Source organism: Cupressus sempervirens, chromosome 3 (genome assembly GCF_028749045.1).
Source record: "Cupressus sempervirens isolate cs-2001-9-10 chromosome 3, ASM2874904v1, whole genome shotgun sequence".
In the NCBI taxonomy this organism is placed as follows: domain Eukaryota; kingdom Viridiplantae; phylum Streptophyta; class Pinopsida; order Cupressales; family Cupressaceae; genus Cupressus; species Cupressus sempervirens.
Genome location: NC_143120.1, coordinates 825,078,335 through 825,096,893, shown reverse-complemented (window position 1 = coordinate 825,096,893; position 18,559 = coordinate 825,078,335). Strand labels below are relative to the sequence as shown.

At 36.4% G+C, this 18,559-nt stretch overlaps 1 protein-coding gene across 16 annotated transcripts in view; it reads left to right on the top strand.

The window, feature by feature from the left end:
• The window catches only part of LOC149569321 (uncharacterized), an 81,885-nt gene that overhangs the window by 19,452 nt on the left and 43,874 nt on the right, over positions 1-18,559 (top strand). For 13 of the 16 annotated variants that reach the window (XM_089822049.1, XM_089822056.1, XM_089822042.1 and 10 more), the window contains one exon: positions 8,613-8,710. The exons of 2 other annotated variants lie outside the window; for them this stretch is intronic. Coding sequence is in view for 4 of the 14 variants with exons in the window: in XM_089822055.1 (XP_089678181.1) it covers positions 8,613-8,710 (98 nt within the window). In the remaining 10 variants the exon portion in view is untranslated. Of the gene's footprint in view, positions 1-7,903; positions 8,183-8,287; positions 8,394-8,612; positions 8,711-18,559 lie in introns of all 16 variants that reach the window. One more of the 16 variants, XM_089822046.1, reaches the window with a different exon arrangement.

The window sequence follows — 18,559 nt, the reverse complement described above, 5'->3', positions numbered from 1 at the left end:
GGTGAAAGACAGAGTCCGCCAAGATTTCCCAGAGTCGACGATGATGAAACCAGAGAATTTTACAGAGCCATGACTAACGGACAACAAGAAATAACTCAGACACTACAGGCTTTGACTACCATAATGGAAAGAGTTATTCAGCCCAGGATTCAAGATCAAGGAAGAGGCACATCTGATCACGATGATAGGAGTGTGGCAGGATCACAAGGTGCTCCTAGGCGCAGATCATGGACAGCCAATAGGCCTACTCGTCCCACCTTCCTAAGAGAAGAGGCTCAGGAGATAGGAGAAGATGATGCACCAGAAGATTTTCAGGATGATCTTAGGGCTGCTACGGCAGAATGGCAAGCATTACCCCCGCATGTGCGTGAGTTATTAAACTTTGATCGATATCTAAACCAAAGAAGAGAACATATGAGGAATAGCCGCCAGAATCGGAGACCTAGAGGGAGTCATGAAAGTGAGTTACAACGAGCTGTCAGTAAACTTACTTTGCCTTTCTTCGATGGGAGTGGTCAGATGACGGCACAAGCTTGGATTCATAAGTTGGACACCTTTCTAGCATTAAGGCCTATGTCTGAAATAGATGCCATCAGATATGCTACCTTGCATCTGGAAGGCGCAGCTCATGACTGGTGGTCACATGGAATGGTTACCTTGCAGCACAATCAGGTAACATCATACCAGGACTTCGTGGATAGATTAGTTGAACGTTTTGATAAGAAGGATCCAGAAATTTTTTTTCGCGACCTTGCACAATTAAAACAGACTGGCAATATCGAGGTTTATATTAGTGAATTTCAGAGGTTGTCAGTCATGGTACCAGATGTCTTGGAAAGGAGGTTAGTTATCTTATTTACAGAAGGATTGTCTGAACCCCTCAAGGGATGGATTAAGGCATTTGATCCACCAACACTGCAGGAAGCCATGAGGAAAGCACGAAGTATGGAACTTACAGCTCCTTCTAACCGGTTCACTCCCAGGAGCACTACCTCTTTCAAAGACAACAGGAAGTTTGATAAAAATAAAGGGAAGAGCATTGAAACCAAAGGGAAATCTACCACACCCCTAGATACAGAAGCATTAAATGACTTGCGAAGGAAGAAACTATGCTTCTATTGCAAAGGTCCATATGACAGGGATCATGATTGTCCCTTGCGACCAAAGGGAAAAGCCAATAGAGTTATGTGGGCATATTACGAGGGATCAGATTCCGACAGTACGGAGAAAGAGGGTGAACATACTAGTTCAGAATCTGAGGAGGAGACGGGAAAGTCAGAACAGAGAGAAGAACCTGAATTGCATCTACAGCAAGGGCGCTTGTCTAGCATTCAACAGGAAGGATCTTTTAGGTTACGTGGTGTCCTAGCAGGGCAGAAGGTGATTACATTAGTTGATACCAGAGCTACACATAACTTCATCGATGCAAGATTGGTCGAGCGTCGTGGTATTAAGACAGAAGAATTTGAAGGACTTCGTGTACAGGTTGCTGACGGATACACTCTTAAGTGTAACAAGATAGTTAGAGACATGCCTTTACGCCTGAATAATTATGAGTTCAAAGCGGATTACCACGTGGTCAATATGGGTGATTTGGATATCGTTTTGGGAATGACATGGTTACGTTTATTGGGTGAGGTTACTTTCCGACTCAGAGACATGGAGATTAAGTTCGAAGTAGATGGGAGGCAGCATGTATTGAGAGCTATTCGGAATAGTGATATCCGAACGATCTCTCTTAGACGATTGGAAAGATTGGTGAGACATGAGGATCTTGAATGGGCAGCCATGTGTACTCTCATGCCTACACAGGAGGAACAACCTAAGACAGAATATCATTCCGACATACAGATATTGAGGGAAAAGTACAGTAAGGTATTCGGCGATATTCCACCTGGTACACCACCTGATAGAGGGATCGAGCACATCATCGAATTGGAAGAAGGCGCTAAACCAGTCATGATTACTCCATACAGGCATCCCAAAAGGCTTAAAGATGAGATAGAGAAAACCATCAAGGAGCTACTCGCAATGGGACACATCAGACCTAGTAAGTCTCCTTTTGCTTCCTCAGTAGTTTTGGTTAAGAAGAAAGATGGTTCGTTACGGATGTGTATAGATTACAGGATGCTGAATAAGAAAACCATTAAGAATAGATATCCTATCCCACGGATTGATGAGCTAATAGATGAACTACATGGGGCATGCTACTTTAGTAAAATTGATTTGAGATCAGGTTACCACCAGATTAGAGTCAGAGAACAGGACATTGAGAAGACAGCATTCAGGTGCCACTGTGGGCATTTTGAGTTTGTAGTGATGCCATTTGGATTGACCAATGCACCAGCTACTTTCCAGTCTACCATGAACAAGGTCTTCCATCATCAGCTGAGAAAATTCGTGTTGGTATTCTTTGATGATATCTTGGTATACAGTCGAACATGGCAGGAGCACATGGCGCATCTAGAAACAGTATTGAAGACTTTGCAAGAAGAATCCTTGTATGCCAAAGAATCCAAATGCGATTTGGGAATGACTGAGTTGTTATACTTAGGTCATATTATCAGCCGAGAAGGTGTACGGATGGATCCTGATAAAATTCGTGCTATTGTAGAGTGGCCTACTCCTGAGAACCTAACACAGTTAAGGGGATTCCTTGGATTATGTGGATTCTACCGCAGATTTGTTTACGGATATTCACGACACGCGGCTCCTATAACCGATTTGCTTAAGAGGGGAGCTTTCGTTTGGACAGCAAAGGCACAGGCTTGTTTTGACAGGTTCAAGGAGATCATGACTTCATGTCCGGTACTAGCGTTGCCTGATTTCTCGAAACCATTTGAACTCCAGTGTGATGCCTCAGGAGATGGTATTGGGGCTGTTTTAATGCAGGATAAACACCCAATTGCATATGAAAGCAGGAAACTCCGTGGGCCAGAGAGATCATTCAGCATTTACGACAAGGAGATGTTAGCCATCATGCATGCACTAGCTAAGTTCAGGCAGTATTTAGTAGGTGGCAAATTCTGCATAAAAACTGACCACAACAGTTTAAGACACTTCCTCGGGCAAAGGGATCTCAATGATAGGCAGCAGAAATGGGTCAGTAAGTTACAGGCATATGACTTCGATATATCTTATGTTAAGGGCACACAAAATGTGGTAGCAGATGCCTTGTCACGAAGACCACATCTTAGTTCAATGATTGAGATCTCTGAGGATTGGAAGCATTTGATTATTGCAGAATATGCCAAAGATTCATGGGCATCCAAGATAGTTGATGGGACACTTGTTGATACCAGGTACACACTTGTGGATGAATTGATTATTTACAAAAGCAGGGTATTTTTAGTCCCAGGATCGAAGGTGAGGCAGTTCATTTTGCGAGCTCTTCATGATTCACCTACAGCTGGTCACCCCGGATACTTTAAAACATATAGACAGGTGCGAGAACGGTTTACATGGAAAGGACTTAAGAAGGATGTTTTGCAGTATGTTCGTGAGTGTTCTATTTGCCAACAAAATAAACAGGAACACACCTTTCCAGCAAGGCTTCTACAGCCACTTCCCATTCCATGTCAAAAGTGGGAGTGCATATCCATGGATTTCATTACTGGGTTGCCCAAGGCTCAAGGGCGTGATTGCATTTATGCGGTGGTGGATAGGCTAACAAAATATGCTCATTTCTTTCCCATCACCACTACTTATACTGCAGTACAGGTAGCCGAAGTATTCTTCAAGGAGGTTTTCAAGTTACACGGGATACCCCGCAGTATTGTCAGTGACAGGGATAGTAGATTCTTGAGTCATTTCTGGCAAGAGGTGTTTCGATTATGCGGCACTGAGCTCACACCCAGTACTAGTTATCACCCACAAACTGATGGTCAGACGGAGATAGTAAACAAATGGGTGGAAGGCTACTTGAGGAATTACGTCGCCGACCAGCAAAAGGCCTGGGTAAGATGGATTTATTTGTGTGAATATTGCTATAACACCACTTTCCACATGTCTATCCAAATGACACCTTCTCGAGCATTATACGGTTATGATACACCCAGTTTCATTGACTTATTGATGAGTGATGTTCGGGTTCCACGTGCTGGGGAGTTACTGCAAGAAAGTAAAGATATCATTAGCTCTCTACGTGATAACATCGCTCGAGCACAGAATCAGTATAAGCAATATGCAGATCAAAAGAGGACGGAGAGAAGCTTTGAGGTGGGCGACATGGTTTACTTAATGCTCCAACCATTCCGACAATCTACTCTCAAAAAGAGTGGGTCAGAGAAGCTTAAACCCAGGTATTATGGACCATTCAGGATCAGTAGGCGAATAGGGGAATTGGCTTATGAACTTGAGCTTCCAGCAGACAGCAAAGTATATAATGTGTTTCATGTATCACGTCTCAAAAAGGCATTGGGACAGAATGTGATACCTTCTGCAGTCTTGCCGCCTCTGGATGATGAAGGGAAATTGATCATGGTACCGGAATTCATTTTAGAAAGCAGAGAAAAACAGCTTCGCCGAAGAGTAATCAGAGAATATTTGGTTAAATGGAAGGATCTACGAAGATGCTACTTGGGAGAATGAGACCATTTTGCAGCATCCAGCTCTGAGATTGCTTGAGGGCAAGCAATATCCGGTAGGGCGGACTGTCATGTCCCTCTCTTAGCAACATAATTATAACAGGGGATTTGCCTATCATTGACTCTCATAGGCAAATAATTATGGGAAGAGGGTCGATTTTGTCTTCCAATTAAGTAAGCGGGGCCTACTCATTCCAATATTAAATAAAGGTTGTAATCTAACTTTATAAAGTTTATTATTTAATTTTATAAAGTTAATATTTGTAGTGCAAGATGATTCCGGATAATTTCCAGAAACTTCCCGGCAAAGAGATAAATAGAGGGCATAGGGTTCCTTTTGAAGGCAAGCAATTTGTGGATTTCTCTATTTATCATATTGAAGCAATTTGTGGATTTCTCTATTTATCATATTGGAGCAATTTGTGGTCTTCGGCCTGCAAATTTCCATTAGGTCTTTGGGAACGAGAACTCCCTGAGATCTGCATAACTGAGGTGGTGAGATATCCCCCGAAGGGTTGCAACATTGGAAGTGGTTCTCAGCCATTTCATGTTGAGATTATTTGCATTTTCAAATGACTAAAAGGAGGACGTCTGAATCAGGAAACCCCCATTCAGCCAATAACAGCAGTCTAAGCTTTTATGAGCCGTGATTTGTATTACCGCCCGAATGCCTTTAGTAAATCGCATCAAGGGCAGATTTATTACCCACTTGGGTCGTTTGATTCAAAGGGCGAGATCGCATTAGGCAGAGGCGCTTTCCCTTGGACCGGATCAGTCAACATTGAGCACGATTCAGGACTCCTTCACCAAGCAAGACTGCCGCCAAGTCACGGGAACATCAAGACAGTATTGGGAAGAAATTTAGTATCTTTCGGCCAGGGTCGGATTGCAGAAGACCTAGCCGGCAAACAATAACTCGCCCCCCGAGAATTCTCAGTTAAACGTTTGCGGGAAATACACGCCAAAGATCCAAAGGTCGGAGAAGGAATTCGAGCAGGAGGATCGTCTATTAATTTCGGCGGCAATTACAGTCAATTTGGATCATCCGCGCGGATCTGGAGAAGCGATTTGCTGACGGGCACGGGTCTAGACTCCGTTGGAAGCAGTGTGCGACTTCATCCTTCAAACAGATTGAGGAGATTGGGATGCGGTCCAGAACAGTGGCAAACTAAAGCCTTACATTACCTTTTTCTCTGAAATGGATGTTGTGCGAATTGGATTGTGGACATAGCCGCTTCGTGTGCTAGCGATATTTATGTTGCTAAAGCTCAAGCGCTCCATATTGACCTGGCTTCGGGGTAATAAGTGTAACAACCAGATCTCTTGAATTCGATTATTGTTGAACCTATTGTTGGATCTTACATATACTTAATGATTGCCTGATTAAAAAAAAAAAGAAAAAATAATAAGGATCTTTTCAGTGGTATCAGAGCCTAATCATTGAAGTTTTAGTATTTTGGTGTTTAAGAGGCGAATATCCTGTCGGGGATATTTCATATTCTTGCAACAAATACTATCACCTCTGATGAATATAATAGGTTCTGCAACATGAGCGGATCCAAATAAGGTGAGATGAGGATTTGTAATTGTCTTGATCTCTAATTATTGACTCAAAATCTATTGGTGTGTGTTGGTCCCCTTTATAACTGTGCAGGAGTAAATCTATGTGTATACATGGAATCAATTGTCCTCTAATTTCTATACTCCTAGTAATGCACTTCTATATTCCTTCTCCCCATATATACTAATATATAATCTGTAGGACCACTATTCAACTATTGAGGGTGAAAACTTACTACTTTTCTGTAATATCTGTTGTCGCAGATTCCCACACTATTTGAGGTATTACTAATCTATGAAGATATGGATTGCTGCTCGTGTCTATATAATTATTGCCAATCTTATTTCTGCCTTCATGATATTTGTCCCCCTTAATCTATGTCACCACGTACCTTTGTGTCCTTATTATGCTACCACGATTATGTAATTTTCAGACCATATATTACTCGTTGTTCTTCTACCTATGTATTTTCCTAATTGTTGATGCTTTCAACAGATTGATTGAGTCTGTTTAGAATCAATGTCATGTATGGCTTCTTATTGTCTTTGTACTGTGTCAGATGCATATCTAACAGAGTTGTATAACAACATGGAGTGTGAGAATTACTCAATCGGAATCGAGCTCTGGTGTTCTTGTCCGCTTTCTCTCCTTTATCGCCTTTGATTGATGTCCGGATATATTTAGTTCTATTTGTTCTACATTTATGAACAGACGTGATAGGACAAAATGTATACTTGTCTTCCATGGAAAGTTACGATATTATTTATATACTACCTATTCAAGAGGAATGACCTGTAGGTGCTGAGTATGTGTCTGTGCTGATGAGAATGGGCCACGCTGGAGATATTTTTCAATGAATGTGTTTACCAATATAATTAATTTTGTTTCATGCTATTTATATACATTTTCAGACTGTGTATCCATCATTCGAGTCAGACTATGTATGAATGTGTCATTCCTCAACTGCTATTTTGCTGAGTCAGCTCTCTTTGTCTAATCTCTTTCCTCCTGATTCGGTGTATCCATAATGCCTGTCGCTTACAAACTGTGGGAACTGATAAAGTGTCCATAGATCTATTTTATGATGGTACCTCTCATATCTTCGTTGAATCATCCCTATACATCTCTTTGAAGAGCCGTGACTAAGTACAGGTCTTTATTACATTCAATGTTTGTTATTATTCTGTTTTTAATCTTATGTTATATGTTAGATAATAACTATATTTATTATATATATCTGTATTATTAAAATATTAGCTTCAGATAGATTATAAACATAATTTATTCTATTCAGCATCTTAAAATTAATGATTTTGAAATATTATGTTATATGTAATTTCTTAATAATATTTGTAATAATAAATTATATTCTATAATATTTTTATTATTAGCAATATCTTCTTCTTTATTATAATAATTTAGATAATAAAATTTCGTAATGTAATATTATTAACATGATTAATATTATGATGATAAATATATTTTATTTATTTGTTTGTTTAATCTTATATTTAGGTTCTGTTATCATTCAAATCCATTTCCAAATTAGGGACATAACAGTCTTAAAACCAAACTGTGCTTGTGGTTACTTGTCTTCCAAACTTGCCTTCCTCATTAATTTAAGGTAAGGTGTCGGAACCCGATAGGGTTTTAATAATCTGTTTGGATCCCGAACATATTATCAATACTTTGTGGTTGCTTATTTTTTATCAAACAAACATTTGGTAAAGGTTTTTTTTGGTCTCATTTGAGTTAGGATAATATGTTGGACTCCGACACTCCTTTAAGAACAAAAAAGTAAGGCTGAGAAGACACTCGAAGAAGGTTTGATTTTTGCAAGGGCGATGAATGAGTTTAAATTTGGGCGTCAGAACTTGCATGAAGCTTAAAATTAACAGCCGAGGACCTAACACTAGCAATAAAGATATATAGACATAGTTTGGAATGAGGTGTTGGAGTCTGACAAGACTTTGAAAACCAATGCTCAATACTGATAACATGTACACACGCTAGAACTGGTCAATGATGCAGAAAGGTGAGCACCATTTTTAATTCAATATTTAAAACAAAATTCTAGTATTGTTCACTATTTTTGTTGATATTTGGTTGTTTTCTGATGTCTTAATTCTGTGTATTAAAGGTTATGTTAATGATGTTACTGGAGTGATACCCGGGTCATCAATGTTGACCCAGAAGAATGCTGTGTAATTGAGTGTGCAAATGCTTAAGTGCATTTGTGTGACCAGGTTTATTATTTTTTAGAATTTAAGATAATAAATTTATTTATTAGTGCTAATAGAGTGAGAATGTTAGCACACATTGTGCTATTACCATATATAAGCATTTTCTCACTACTAGACAAATATTGTAGATATGCTGGTTTCTCTATCAATATAAATTCTTTCACTAGCTTCAGTTGATAACTATTAATTCCAATTTTTTTCCTTCAATAACCAATGCTGTAGGAGTTGAACAAGCAGAATCCTCAACCAATAAGGTTTATCCAACCACACGAATCTGATTTTCTTTGCTTACTGAAAGAATTAGTCAAAGGTGTATATAGGTGAGTACCATTTTTTATTCAATATATAAGAAATAATTTTTGTATTGTGCACTTCATTTATTAATATTCAATTGTTTTCTGATGTTTTAATTCTGTGTATCAGAAATTTTGTTAATGATTTTATTGGATTAATGCCCTAGATTATCAATGTTATCCCAGAAGAATGCCGTGCAATCAAATATGTAAATATTTAGGTGCAGTCTTATACATGCTTGTTAATTTTATAGAACTTTAAGATAATTTATTTATTGCAGTTTGCTTTCCATCTGCATCTCGAGGCTGTGAGTTCTGATTGTGCCTTTTTTTAAGACCGAGCAACTCACAGAAACTGAAAATATTCTCTACTAGAACTATTTATGAATGTTTATCATTTAATTCTTGGTTTTTTCATTGAACTTATGCCATCGAAAGAGACAATTGTTTTCTCGACTTTCATATTCATACACCCGAGAAACTGTTGATTTTTGGTTCAGTTGGATAAACTGTTAGACTATAGTGCAGATATATATATAAAAGAGATATTATATTATTAAATAGTCATCTGTTATTATATTAATTATATATATATTATAAGTCAGTAATCAAGCCAATAGCGTTGAGCAAATCCAAAGCTCTTAGTATAGATAATCATTGGCTTCTCATAAGATTAATATATCATTTGTGCACACCTCCATTACTATGACCATCTGTCGAAGCTATAAATGCAATAACATCTGCAACTTTTTCCGTGTCTAGCATGTCAGGAAATTGCTATGTGGTGCTTTGCGAAAAATTGATCTTAGCTTTGCAAGTAGAAGAACAAAGAACTGCAGTTATAGAACATGTTTTCCATGATCTAATATATCAACCTGCATTGTATCCGCTGGAACAATTAGAAATGAGTCATCAGGTAAGCACTGCAATCCTCTAAAAATGATGACAATGTCTTATCATGGAAAAAATATAACTTTGATGTTTGTCATCTCTATGATTAAACCATATAATGACTGAATCTTTCATATATTCTTGAATACGAATCCTACATATTTCCCTCATGATGGATCACTGATGCACTGTATAGCCCTCAAAGAAATGCATATATGAACCAATCTTCCTTTTCCACATTCTCCTAATCATGGCTTTAAGGGTTTTGAAGCATAATGTCTGAATATAAGTAGTGGATAAAATATGGAAGTTGACCACTGAGTGCGTCCATGAAATTGGCTCCCAAGATTAGAATGGTAAGAACACATTTGAAGATGACAAATCACCCATGATAATTTTCCCTTTAGCATGGTATTTGGGACTCTAAATTTTGCCAAAATTGAGTTCCATAAGTGGCTCTTTTTGGGGACATATGCCTCCTATGGGCATAATGAGATTCCAACTATCTATGGATGAAGAAGACCTGCAAAAACAAAGCAAAACAAGAAACACAATTAATCCAAGCAATAATATCAATAGGAATTAAAATAAATATGAAAGGAAATAAACATAGGAGAGAAAATCCCCTTAAAGCTTTTACTAGAAGAATGACTTCAAGTACTGTCCATGTACTGGGAAATTATGCATGTGTCCATCCGTGTCCAACAAAAAGTAGGAATTTTCTTCAGCCTTTTTGAAAATGATAAATGGTCCTAACCACAAGGATTCAAACTTTCCATGTCTCACCTTTTCCTGATCCCTGGCATTCCATTCTAGAACCTAATCACTTGTTTTGAAAGATCTGTTCTAAGTTCTTTTATCATGGAGAAATTTTACCTGTTGTTTTTTATTGATATTTTCTTCTGCATGCCTCCTGATTTTCATCAAGTTCAACCAACACATTCAATCTATTTTCCATAAAATCAACATCATCCAATTGTTCTTCAGTAATAAAATTGTAATCTGGAAGCAAATTGTTTAGAGGAAGCTTTCCTTGCCATAGACTGAACTAAAAAGGGAGAAACTAGTAGATTTCTTCACGGTGATTTTGTCTGCCCATAATGCCAAGCTTAACTTTGAGTCCCAAGTGCGCTTGTTGTTGTCCAACATCCTTTTGATAATCTTCAGAATATTTTTGTTACTGGACTCAGCTTGCCCGTTGTCCCAAGGATGATAAGGAGATGAATATGACACGATTGTACCATATTTCATGGAAAAGTCAATAAATTCATTAGATCAAAAACACATGCCATTATCTGCTATAATCTTCCGAGGGATCCCAAGCTTGGTTAGAATATTCTCTGTAAGGAATTTGATCACGACTTTTCTCGTAGAGTACTGGGTAGGTATGGCCTCTACCCATTTGGTGAAATAGTTGGTTGCTAATAGGATCCAACTATGAGCTCCACTCGATTTGTCACTAATTTCTCCAATGAAGTCAATTCCCCATATTTGAAATGGTTCCTCTTTTTGTAACATCCTTAGTGGAAGGGCACTGTCATATTTTAGTTTGCTTGAATTTTTTTGACACGCTTCACATTTTTCGCACATAGGCATGAACATACGTAGAATACCATCTTGGGTCCTCCAATACAAATCTCCTTGAATTAGAATATATTTAGTGGCTTGTAACTTACTGGTCCTTTTTTGATTATCATTTAGATCATCTTTACGTTTCATATACCTTAAATAATAAAATATATCACTATACCAAGGACACCTTTCGATCTAACCTCAGTGCACGATCATCAGTGATCTGATTAACTTGCACAACTTCCAAATTCGATTCTGTCACGAGCTTAGCTAATCCTTGTCCTCTACCCAATTTCATAATTTGAATGTCTATGTTGAATTCTTGAATTTGGTTTATCCATCTACATCGTCTTCTTGTAGTCTTAGATTGTCTAAAAATACCTTTGGTAGTTGCGTTAGGCACATAGTCAATAATTTTGGCTCTAACCAAGTAAGGTCTAAAAGACTTGACTGCTTTCACAAGGGCATAGGCTTGCTCCTCGTTGATATCATAATTAAGTTTAACAACCTGCAAACTTTTATTAAAAAAGGCAGTTGGCTTCTCATGAACTTCTTTGCTCTTTTGTAGCATCACAACAACTATGGTATGATAAGAGGCAAATGAGAAGATTTGGAAGGGTTTCATAAAATCCAAAGATTTAAGAACAAGGGCTTCCTTGATAGCTATCTTTATTTCTGCAAATGCTTCTATAGCCTCGTTATTCCATGCTATCTTAACTCCTTTCTTAAGCATTTTAGCAATTAGTTTAATAATTTCGGCAAAATTAGAAACGAATCTTCTTACAAAATTAATTTGACCGAAAAATGACTAGATGCCCTTAACTATTTTAGGAATTTGAATGTTGTCAATGGGGGCTACTCTCAAGATCTATCCTCACGCCTTCTTTAGAGACAATATGTCCTATGAGTTTTACTTCCATAACCCCAAAATGACATTTCTTAGGATTATGGGAGATTCCATATTCCAAGGCTCTTATAAATTTTTTCTCGAAGTGTTTCCAATGATCTTTTGCCTTTTTAGAATAGCAATAAGGTTGTCTTGATAAACTACCATGATTAAATTAATCAATCCGTCTAAGGCGACATCCATTGCTCTTTGAAAAGTAGCCCTTGTGTTGGTTAAACCAAAAGGCATTCTGGCATAAACATACGTACCCCAAGGTGTTGTGAATGCAATTTTATATTGTTCAGATTCTTTGACTTTAACTTGATTATATCTAGAGAATCTGTACATCATAAAGAACGATTTGTTTCCAATCACCTTTTGTAATAAGATTTCCATATTCGGCAAAGCATAGTTATCCTTTAGGGATGATTTATTTAAATTTCTAAAATCTATGCGTAACCTAATATCGCCATTCTTTTTTCTGACTGGAACTGCTTGGAAACCCAGGTTGAATGTTTGATGGGTTTAATGATACCGACATCCTTCAACTTAATCAATTTCTCCTTCATTTTACGAGCTAAAGTTGGGTTAATGGGTCTCTGTCTCTACCTAAAGGGTATAGCGTCAAGCTTAAAAGGTATCTCATGTTAGAATAAATCTTCCTATAAGCCTTCAATTCGTCATAGCTCCAGGCAAAAACATGCCTATATTTTCTTAATAGGGAAATCAAGTAAGACCTAATCTTTGAAGATAATTTCTTTCCTGTGAAAACATTCTTAGGAGAGTGTTCATTTCCTAAATTAATTTCTTTGATGTCATCTTGAAATTTAGTTGATTTGCTATGTTTTAAACTGTCTCTTTCATAAACGATTCTTTCTAAAGCTATCTGACTTTTAGCAATTTTATTGGTTTTCAATTGGACTATTTACTTATTGAATAACATTTCTTTCCAGTCCTTTACTTCTACACATCCATTCTAGGCAATGTTTTGGTTCTTGTAATCCTCTTCGCATGCCAAGAACCTGATAAGGTCCTTATCATCTTCAAAAACTTGCAAGTTCTGCACATTGTCGCGTATCAATGTTCTATTCTTCATTTCTACTTGCACAACCTCATCAAGTGGGAGATCATTTTGTTTGATTACAAGATTAGCTATTATGTTAGCGAAATAGTTATTTGATCTATCTATCCATTTAATAGAAAATGTGTTCAAAATATTTAATCAAGTCCCACACATGATTTCTATATTGTTTCAAACTAGGTTTTCTAGTTGCAAACTTGTGCCTAATTTGAGGTATTTTGATTTATACTTTGTTTATTATCATACAATGGGTTTACATGGCTAGTAGAAAATTGTGAGTCCAAATTTTTCCTATGAGGCGGGTCATTTTTTGATGATGTGTTCACCTCATTGTGGACTTGCTCTGCTCTTTCCTCTCTCCAACTATCCAGTTGCTTGCTTTTCTTTGTGGAGAGATGATATTATCTCTTAATATTCCTATCTTTTCAAGGACATTATCTAGTTGCATCTTAAGAATCTTTGCTAATATTGCATTGTTGCCATTAGCCCTTTCAACTGTCTTCTTTATGATTGCGTCCCACTGCATTAACTCCTCGTAATTCTCATCATCTTGTATTTGAGTTATTTCACAATGTGGTTCTTCATCCACTCTAGGAATCTTAAAAAACGGATTGAAATTTTCTTCTTTGTTTCTAGGACTATTGTGATTTGAACTCTTTCATTTTGTCTGTTTGTCCTTTCATGAAAATCCCTGTGACCTATATACAACATCTTTGAATTTTGCTTTTTATTCTTCTTTCTTAGCTTCCTCTCGAAGGTTAACTGTGCAAATCTCTTAGGTCCTAGATTTATTGACCTTTGCCCCAACATAAACTTTAAAAGCAATTGTTAATTCCTCAATTTAAAACAGATTTAACAATGCACAATAGAGTCGCCACCCTCTTTAGGGAAAGATAAAATAAACTTCAAGGTACTTCCTCAGCAGAGTGTGCTGCAAATGATTTTGAATTTTTAATGTAAAAGAATGATTTTGAAAAATTAACACTATAACAATAATTAGGATTTCAGATTTATTAATCACTTCCAAAATTTATGTATTCTAAATGAAAGAACTAGAGTTTTGAAAATTTGAGATTAAGAAAAATTGCAACCTTGAACACAAACTAGAATATTCCGATTTAGAAAGCATTTGAGATATTATTTTCACACTCAAATGCTGATATAATTTTTTTGAATAATATCAATCAATAAGTATCAAGTGCTGAAATGAAACTAAGAACCTCTTCACAACTTTGAAAACTATTAACTGCTGAAAAGACAAAATCTGAAACTTAGCAAAGATCGTGATATAACTAATCTCTATACTGGTCTGAGGTAAGAAATTTGCAAAGCTTACTTGCAACATTCCCCAATAAAGTTGCCAATCTGTTGGTTCCCAAAACTGTAGATTGGAATCCTACGAATCTTGCCAACTCGATGCTGGGATATTTGATGGGTTATGACCAACTTGACAAGATCAACTCGTGTGATCTTTTGCACTTCTGGCTCTACAAGGCAAGGGCAGGTGCACCTACTCCTGAATCACTTTGTAATGTCCCTTGTCAGTTGATTGGCAATAATCGGGACAACATTCTTATGAATCCAATGGTCAAAGTTTTATTGGTCCAAACGATTGATATATTTATGACTTAGTTGAGTTCTCTGACCTTGTTTATGTCAAATGGAGGGTTTACTTTGCTAATAATATATATTTCAAATAGCTATTTAATGTAAATATGTAATGTCTCAATCTTAAACCCCTTTGAAGTTTGGAATTATCTATTCAATTCTTAATGGTAAGAAAATTCTTCCTCTTGAAATATTTACAATTGCCGAACCAATCTGTATCATGAAATCTTCGACACAAGATAATGGATGATCTTTTTGTATAAATCTTTTATACAAAATGGAATAAGTATATTTATGTTAATATATATAATCATCAACTATATATATATATATATATTTTTGATATGAGTGAGATATTGGCGCCTTTTTATGATCTGTCAAGACTCCTGGGTCTACTATGATTATGAGTATTGATATCTTCTATTAAATAAATATTTGTATCCAAGCCTAACACTTATCTGGGTGTTTGCCTTCACTCAGATTATGTGATGGTAATATTACACCTGATGCATGTTTGAATATCCTTGAAAGTGGTCTTGTGTAACCTCTGTTGTCTTCTGCCTTATCCTTTGCAGATCCAAGTTTGCTTCCCATCACTATTGCTCCCAGCTGCGTGGTCTCTTCTTGTTCTATTCACCCGTTCTCTCTCTCGGATGGCAGATTTCCACTATTTCAAACAGTGGCAACTTCAGCCTTTATGCCGCTGGTTATATATGTGCATGCCACAATGGTCGATGGTTGTAGCTTCTAATTCCACCTTGTAGATTTACTTCCACTCTCTCCCAAGGAATGTAATGAGTCTGCAGTTATTCACTCTTGTATTTGCTCAGGCATAGTATATTAGCTATTCGTCCAATATTTGGAGTTCATTTTTTTTTCCCCACTTTGTTGATGAGAATCTTCACTTCCTTAATATATGTTGTGAGAGGTCTAGCTATTAATCGAAGCGCCGTTTCAATACTTAGGTTTAAGTTAAGCGATTTAATTTTTATTCGTTTTACCATTCAATTACAATAATTAAATTATTATTATTGTGATTAATATTATTATCCTTATTATCATGATTTAATATATAATATAATTATTTAATACTATTATCAGGATTATATTATATTATATTATGATTATAATGATCAATTATTTATTATTATTATAATCTTATTTAAATTATTTAATTTATTGTTATAATGATCATTCATTAATTATTTTATTTACTATTGTAATGATCATTCATTTATTATAATCTTATAAAAATGTTCATTTATAAGATTATCTTATAATTGTCAAATAATAATTTATTATTTGTATCATTAGTTTATTAATAATAATTATTTGTTTATTTCAATATTTTATATTGTTTAATTATCATTGTTCAATCACTATAGTTATAATTATAATTATTACTATTAATAATATATTATTATTTTATTTATTATGTTTAATATCATATCTATAATTTTATATCAATTTAATTATTATCTCTTTGACTCCTTATATTATTGAATTTTACTAGAAAAAAGGGGACATGACAGTCCACCCTTCCCAAAATTGCTTGTCCTCAAGCAATTCAATATTCTCTTGCTGCTTTTATTGACAATCTTGCAACAACAATTTCAATTCGGAATTAGATAGATATAAGTATAAATGGAAAATTCACAATATTCAATTTTAATTACTAAGAATGATTACAGAAGGAACTTATCTTGATATGTTGTAGTACTTCTATGCTCCTTGTTATGCATTATCTCCTCCCATGACGAGTCCTAATTAGTACACTTTATAATTCCTCGAGGTGACTTTATCTTTGTCCAAGACCTTATGGATATCCTTTAAGGTCTTATTTTATCTCTTTAATCCATAGGAGAGACTTCATCTCTTCCTTGACCTCTATGAACGCCTCTTTAGGATGCATCCATCTTGTAATCCTTGGGAGAGACTTTATCTCACCCTAAGGCCTCTATGGATATCTCTCTAAAGACTATCCATACCTATTAAACCCTTAGGAGAGACTTTATCTTGTCCTAGGCCTCTATAATATTTTCTTTGTAGTGGGGTGCCTTAGCAGTTCCCCCTAATCATAGTGTAGTAGGGTGCCTTGCTAGCAATTCTCCCCTACTATAACTATAATAGGGTGCCCTCAGCTGTTCTCCCTCAACTATTCCTGTAATAGGGTGCTCTAGCGGTTCTCCCTTAATTATAGAGCGATAGGGTGTCCTGACCACTGTTCTGCCCACATACTGCTGCAATAGGGTGCCCAAGCTATTCTCCCTTAATTAATTCTGCAATAGGGTGCTCTAACGGTTCTCCCTTAATTACAGAGCAATAGGGTGTCCTTATCGCAGTTCTCCCTACAGACTGCTGTAATAGGGTGCCCTAGCTATTCTCCCTTAATTGCTCCCTTAGGAAGGTGCTAACAATAGGGTGTCATTAGCAGTTCTCCCTTAATTGTCACTCTTTCCTTTAAATTAAATATTAAAGTTCTATTAATAATTATAAAAATATTTACATATATGTATTGTTTGATATTTACATTTCTAGATCAAAGTATGACCAAAGTTGAACTTCCTCGAAACTTCCATAATTCTCTAGTCCCATATCCTCTTTTGATCACCGTTCACACTCTTTTTTTGAAGCATCTTCATTATTTATTTCATGCGTTGCTTCTATTTGATGGAGTTGACTTTTCTTGTCACACTTATGTCTAGGTTCCCAAGGGCCTTTGCATTTAAAATGTATGCCTTTCTTCAATTTATCCTCCTTTTGATTTTGGGCTTCCTTACTCATGCCTTGGTGTCCTCTGCTCCATTTCTCTTTGCAAAAATAACATTCTTTCTCTCTCTGGTCTTTGCACGAGTCTTCATTTTTATGCTTCATCTTTGTCGAGAAATTCTTAGATCTTTCTTTTGATGAATTTGATTCTACCATTTTCGCTTTTCTAATGGCTTTTTCCAAGTTTTGTGGTTCATGCGATTTAACAAAGTGCCTGGTGGAATCTTTCAATCCTTCTATAAATATATGAGTGAGTCTCTTTTGGGAAAGGTTTGGAACCATAACTGACAACTCTTGAAATTTGCGAGCATAGTCTTCCACTATTCCAATTTGTTTGAGTTGAGTTAGCTCTTGGAAATACTATTCAATGTCCTTATCATCAAATCTATTTATGAGCTTTTGGGAAAATTCTTCATAGGATTTTATATCTTTATGTCCCAAGGAGATACGCCCATGGGTCCACCAATCATGTGCTGCTCCCTCTAGATGTACTATAGCGAATTGCAAGGCATCTTCTTCCGTCATGAGGTTTAGAAGAAAAAATGTGTTTAGTTTCTCCAACCACTGGCGTGGTGTAATCTTTTTTGAACCATCAAAATGCGGAAGCTTAATTTTGTTAATCTTATGTTTGAGTTTTTCATTTACTGTCCTTCTAGATGTCTCCCTTCATTTATCTTCACAAAATTCTCTGAATGATATCACTTTTCTAATTTTAGGCTCTAGAGAAGCATATGCCCTCGCAATATCTTCTGTACTAGTCAAGGGTTGCTCCACCCCTTCCTCCTCTCTTAGATTTACTCTTCTAGGTAGGAATGCGGGTTGGGGTAGGCTGGAGCTTGAAGTCACATTGTTATTTTCAGAATGGATTGAACGAATATTGATCGAATTGATCGAACTTAAGTTGAACCCTCAAAATATTGATCGAATTTCCCATGTTCTGTAATGCTTGTAGAAGGGCTTGATTTGACTTCTCCATTTGATTCAATATAGTTTGGTTGGTTTGGTTATTTTGCTTCATATAGGATCTCACCTCATTTGCTAAGTCATTCATTGTTGTTTTGTTTGTCCT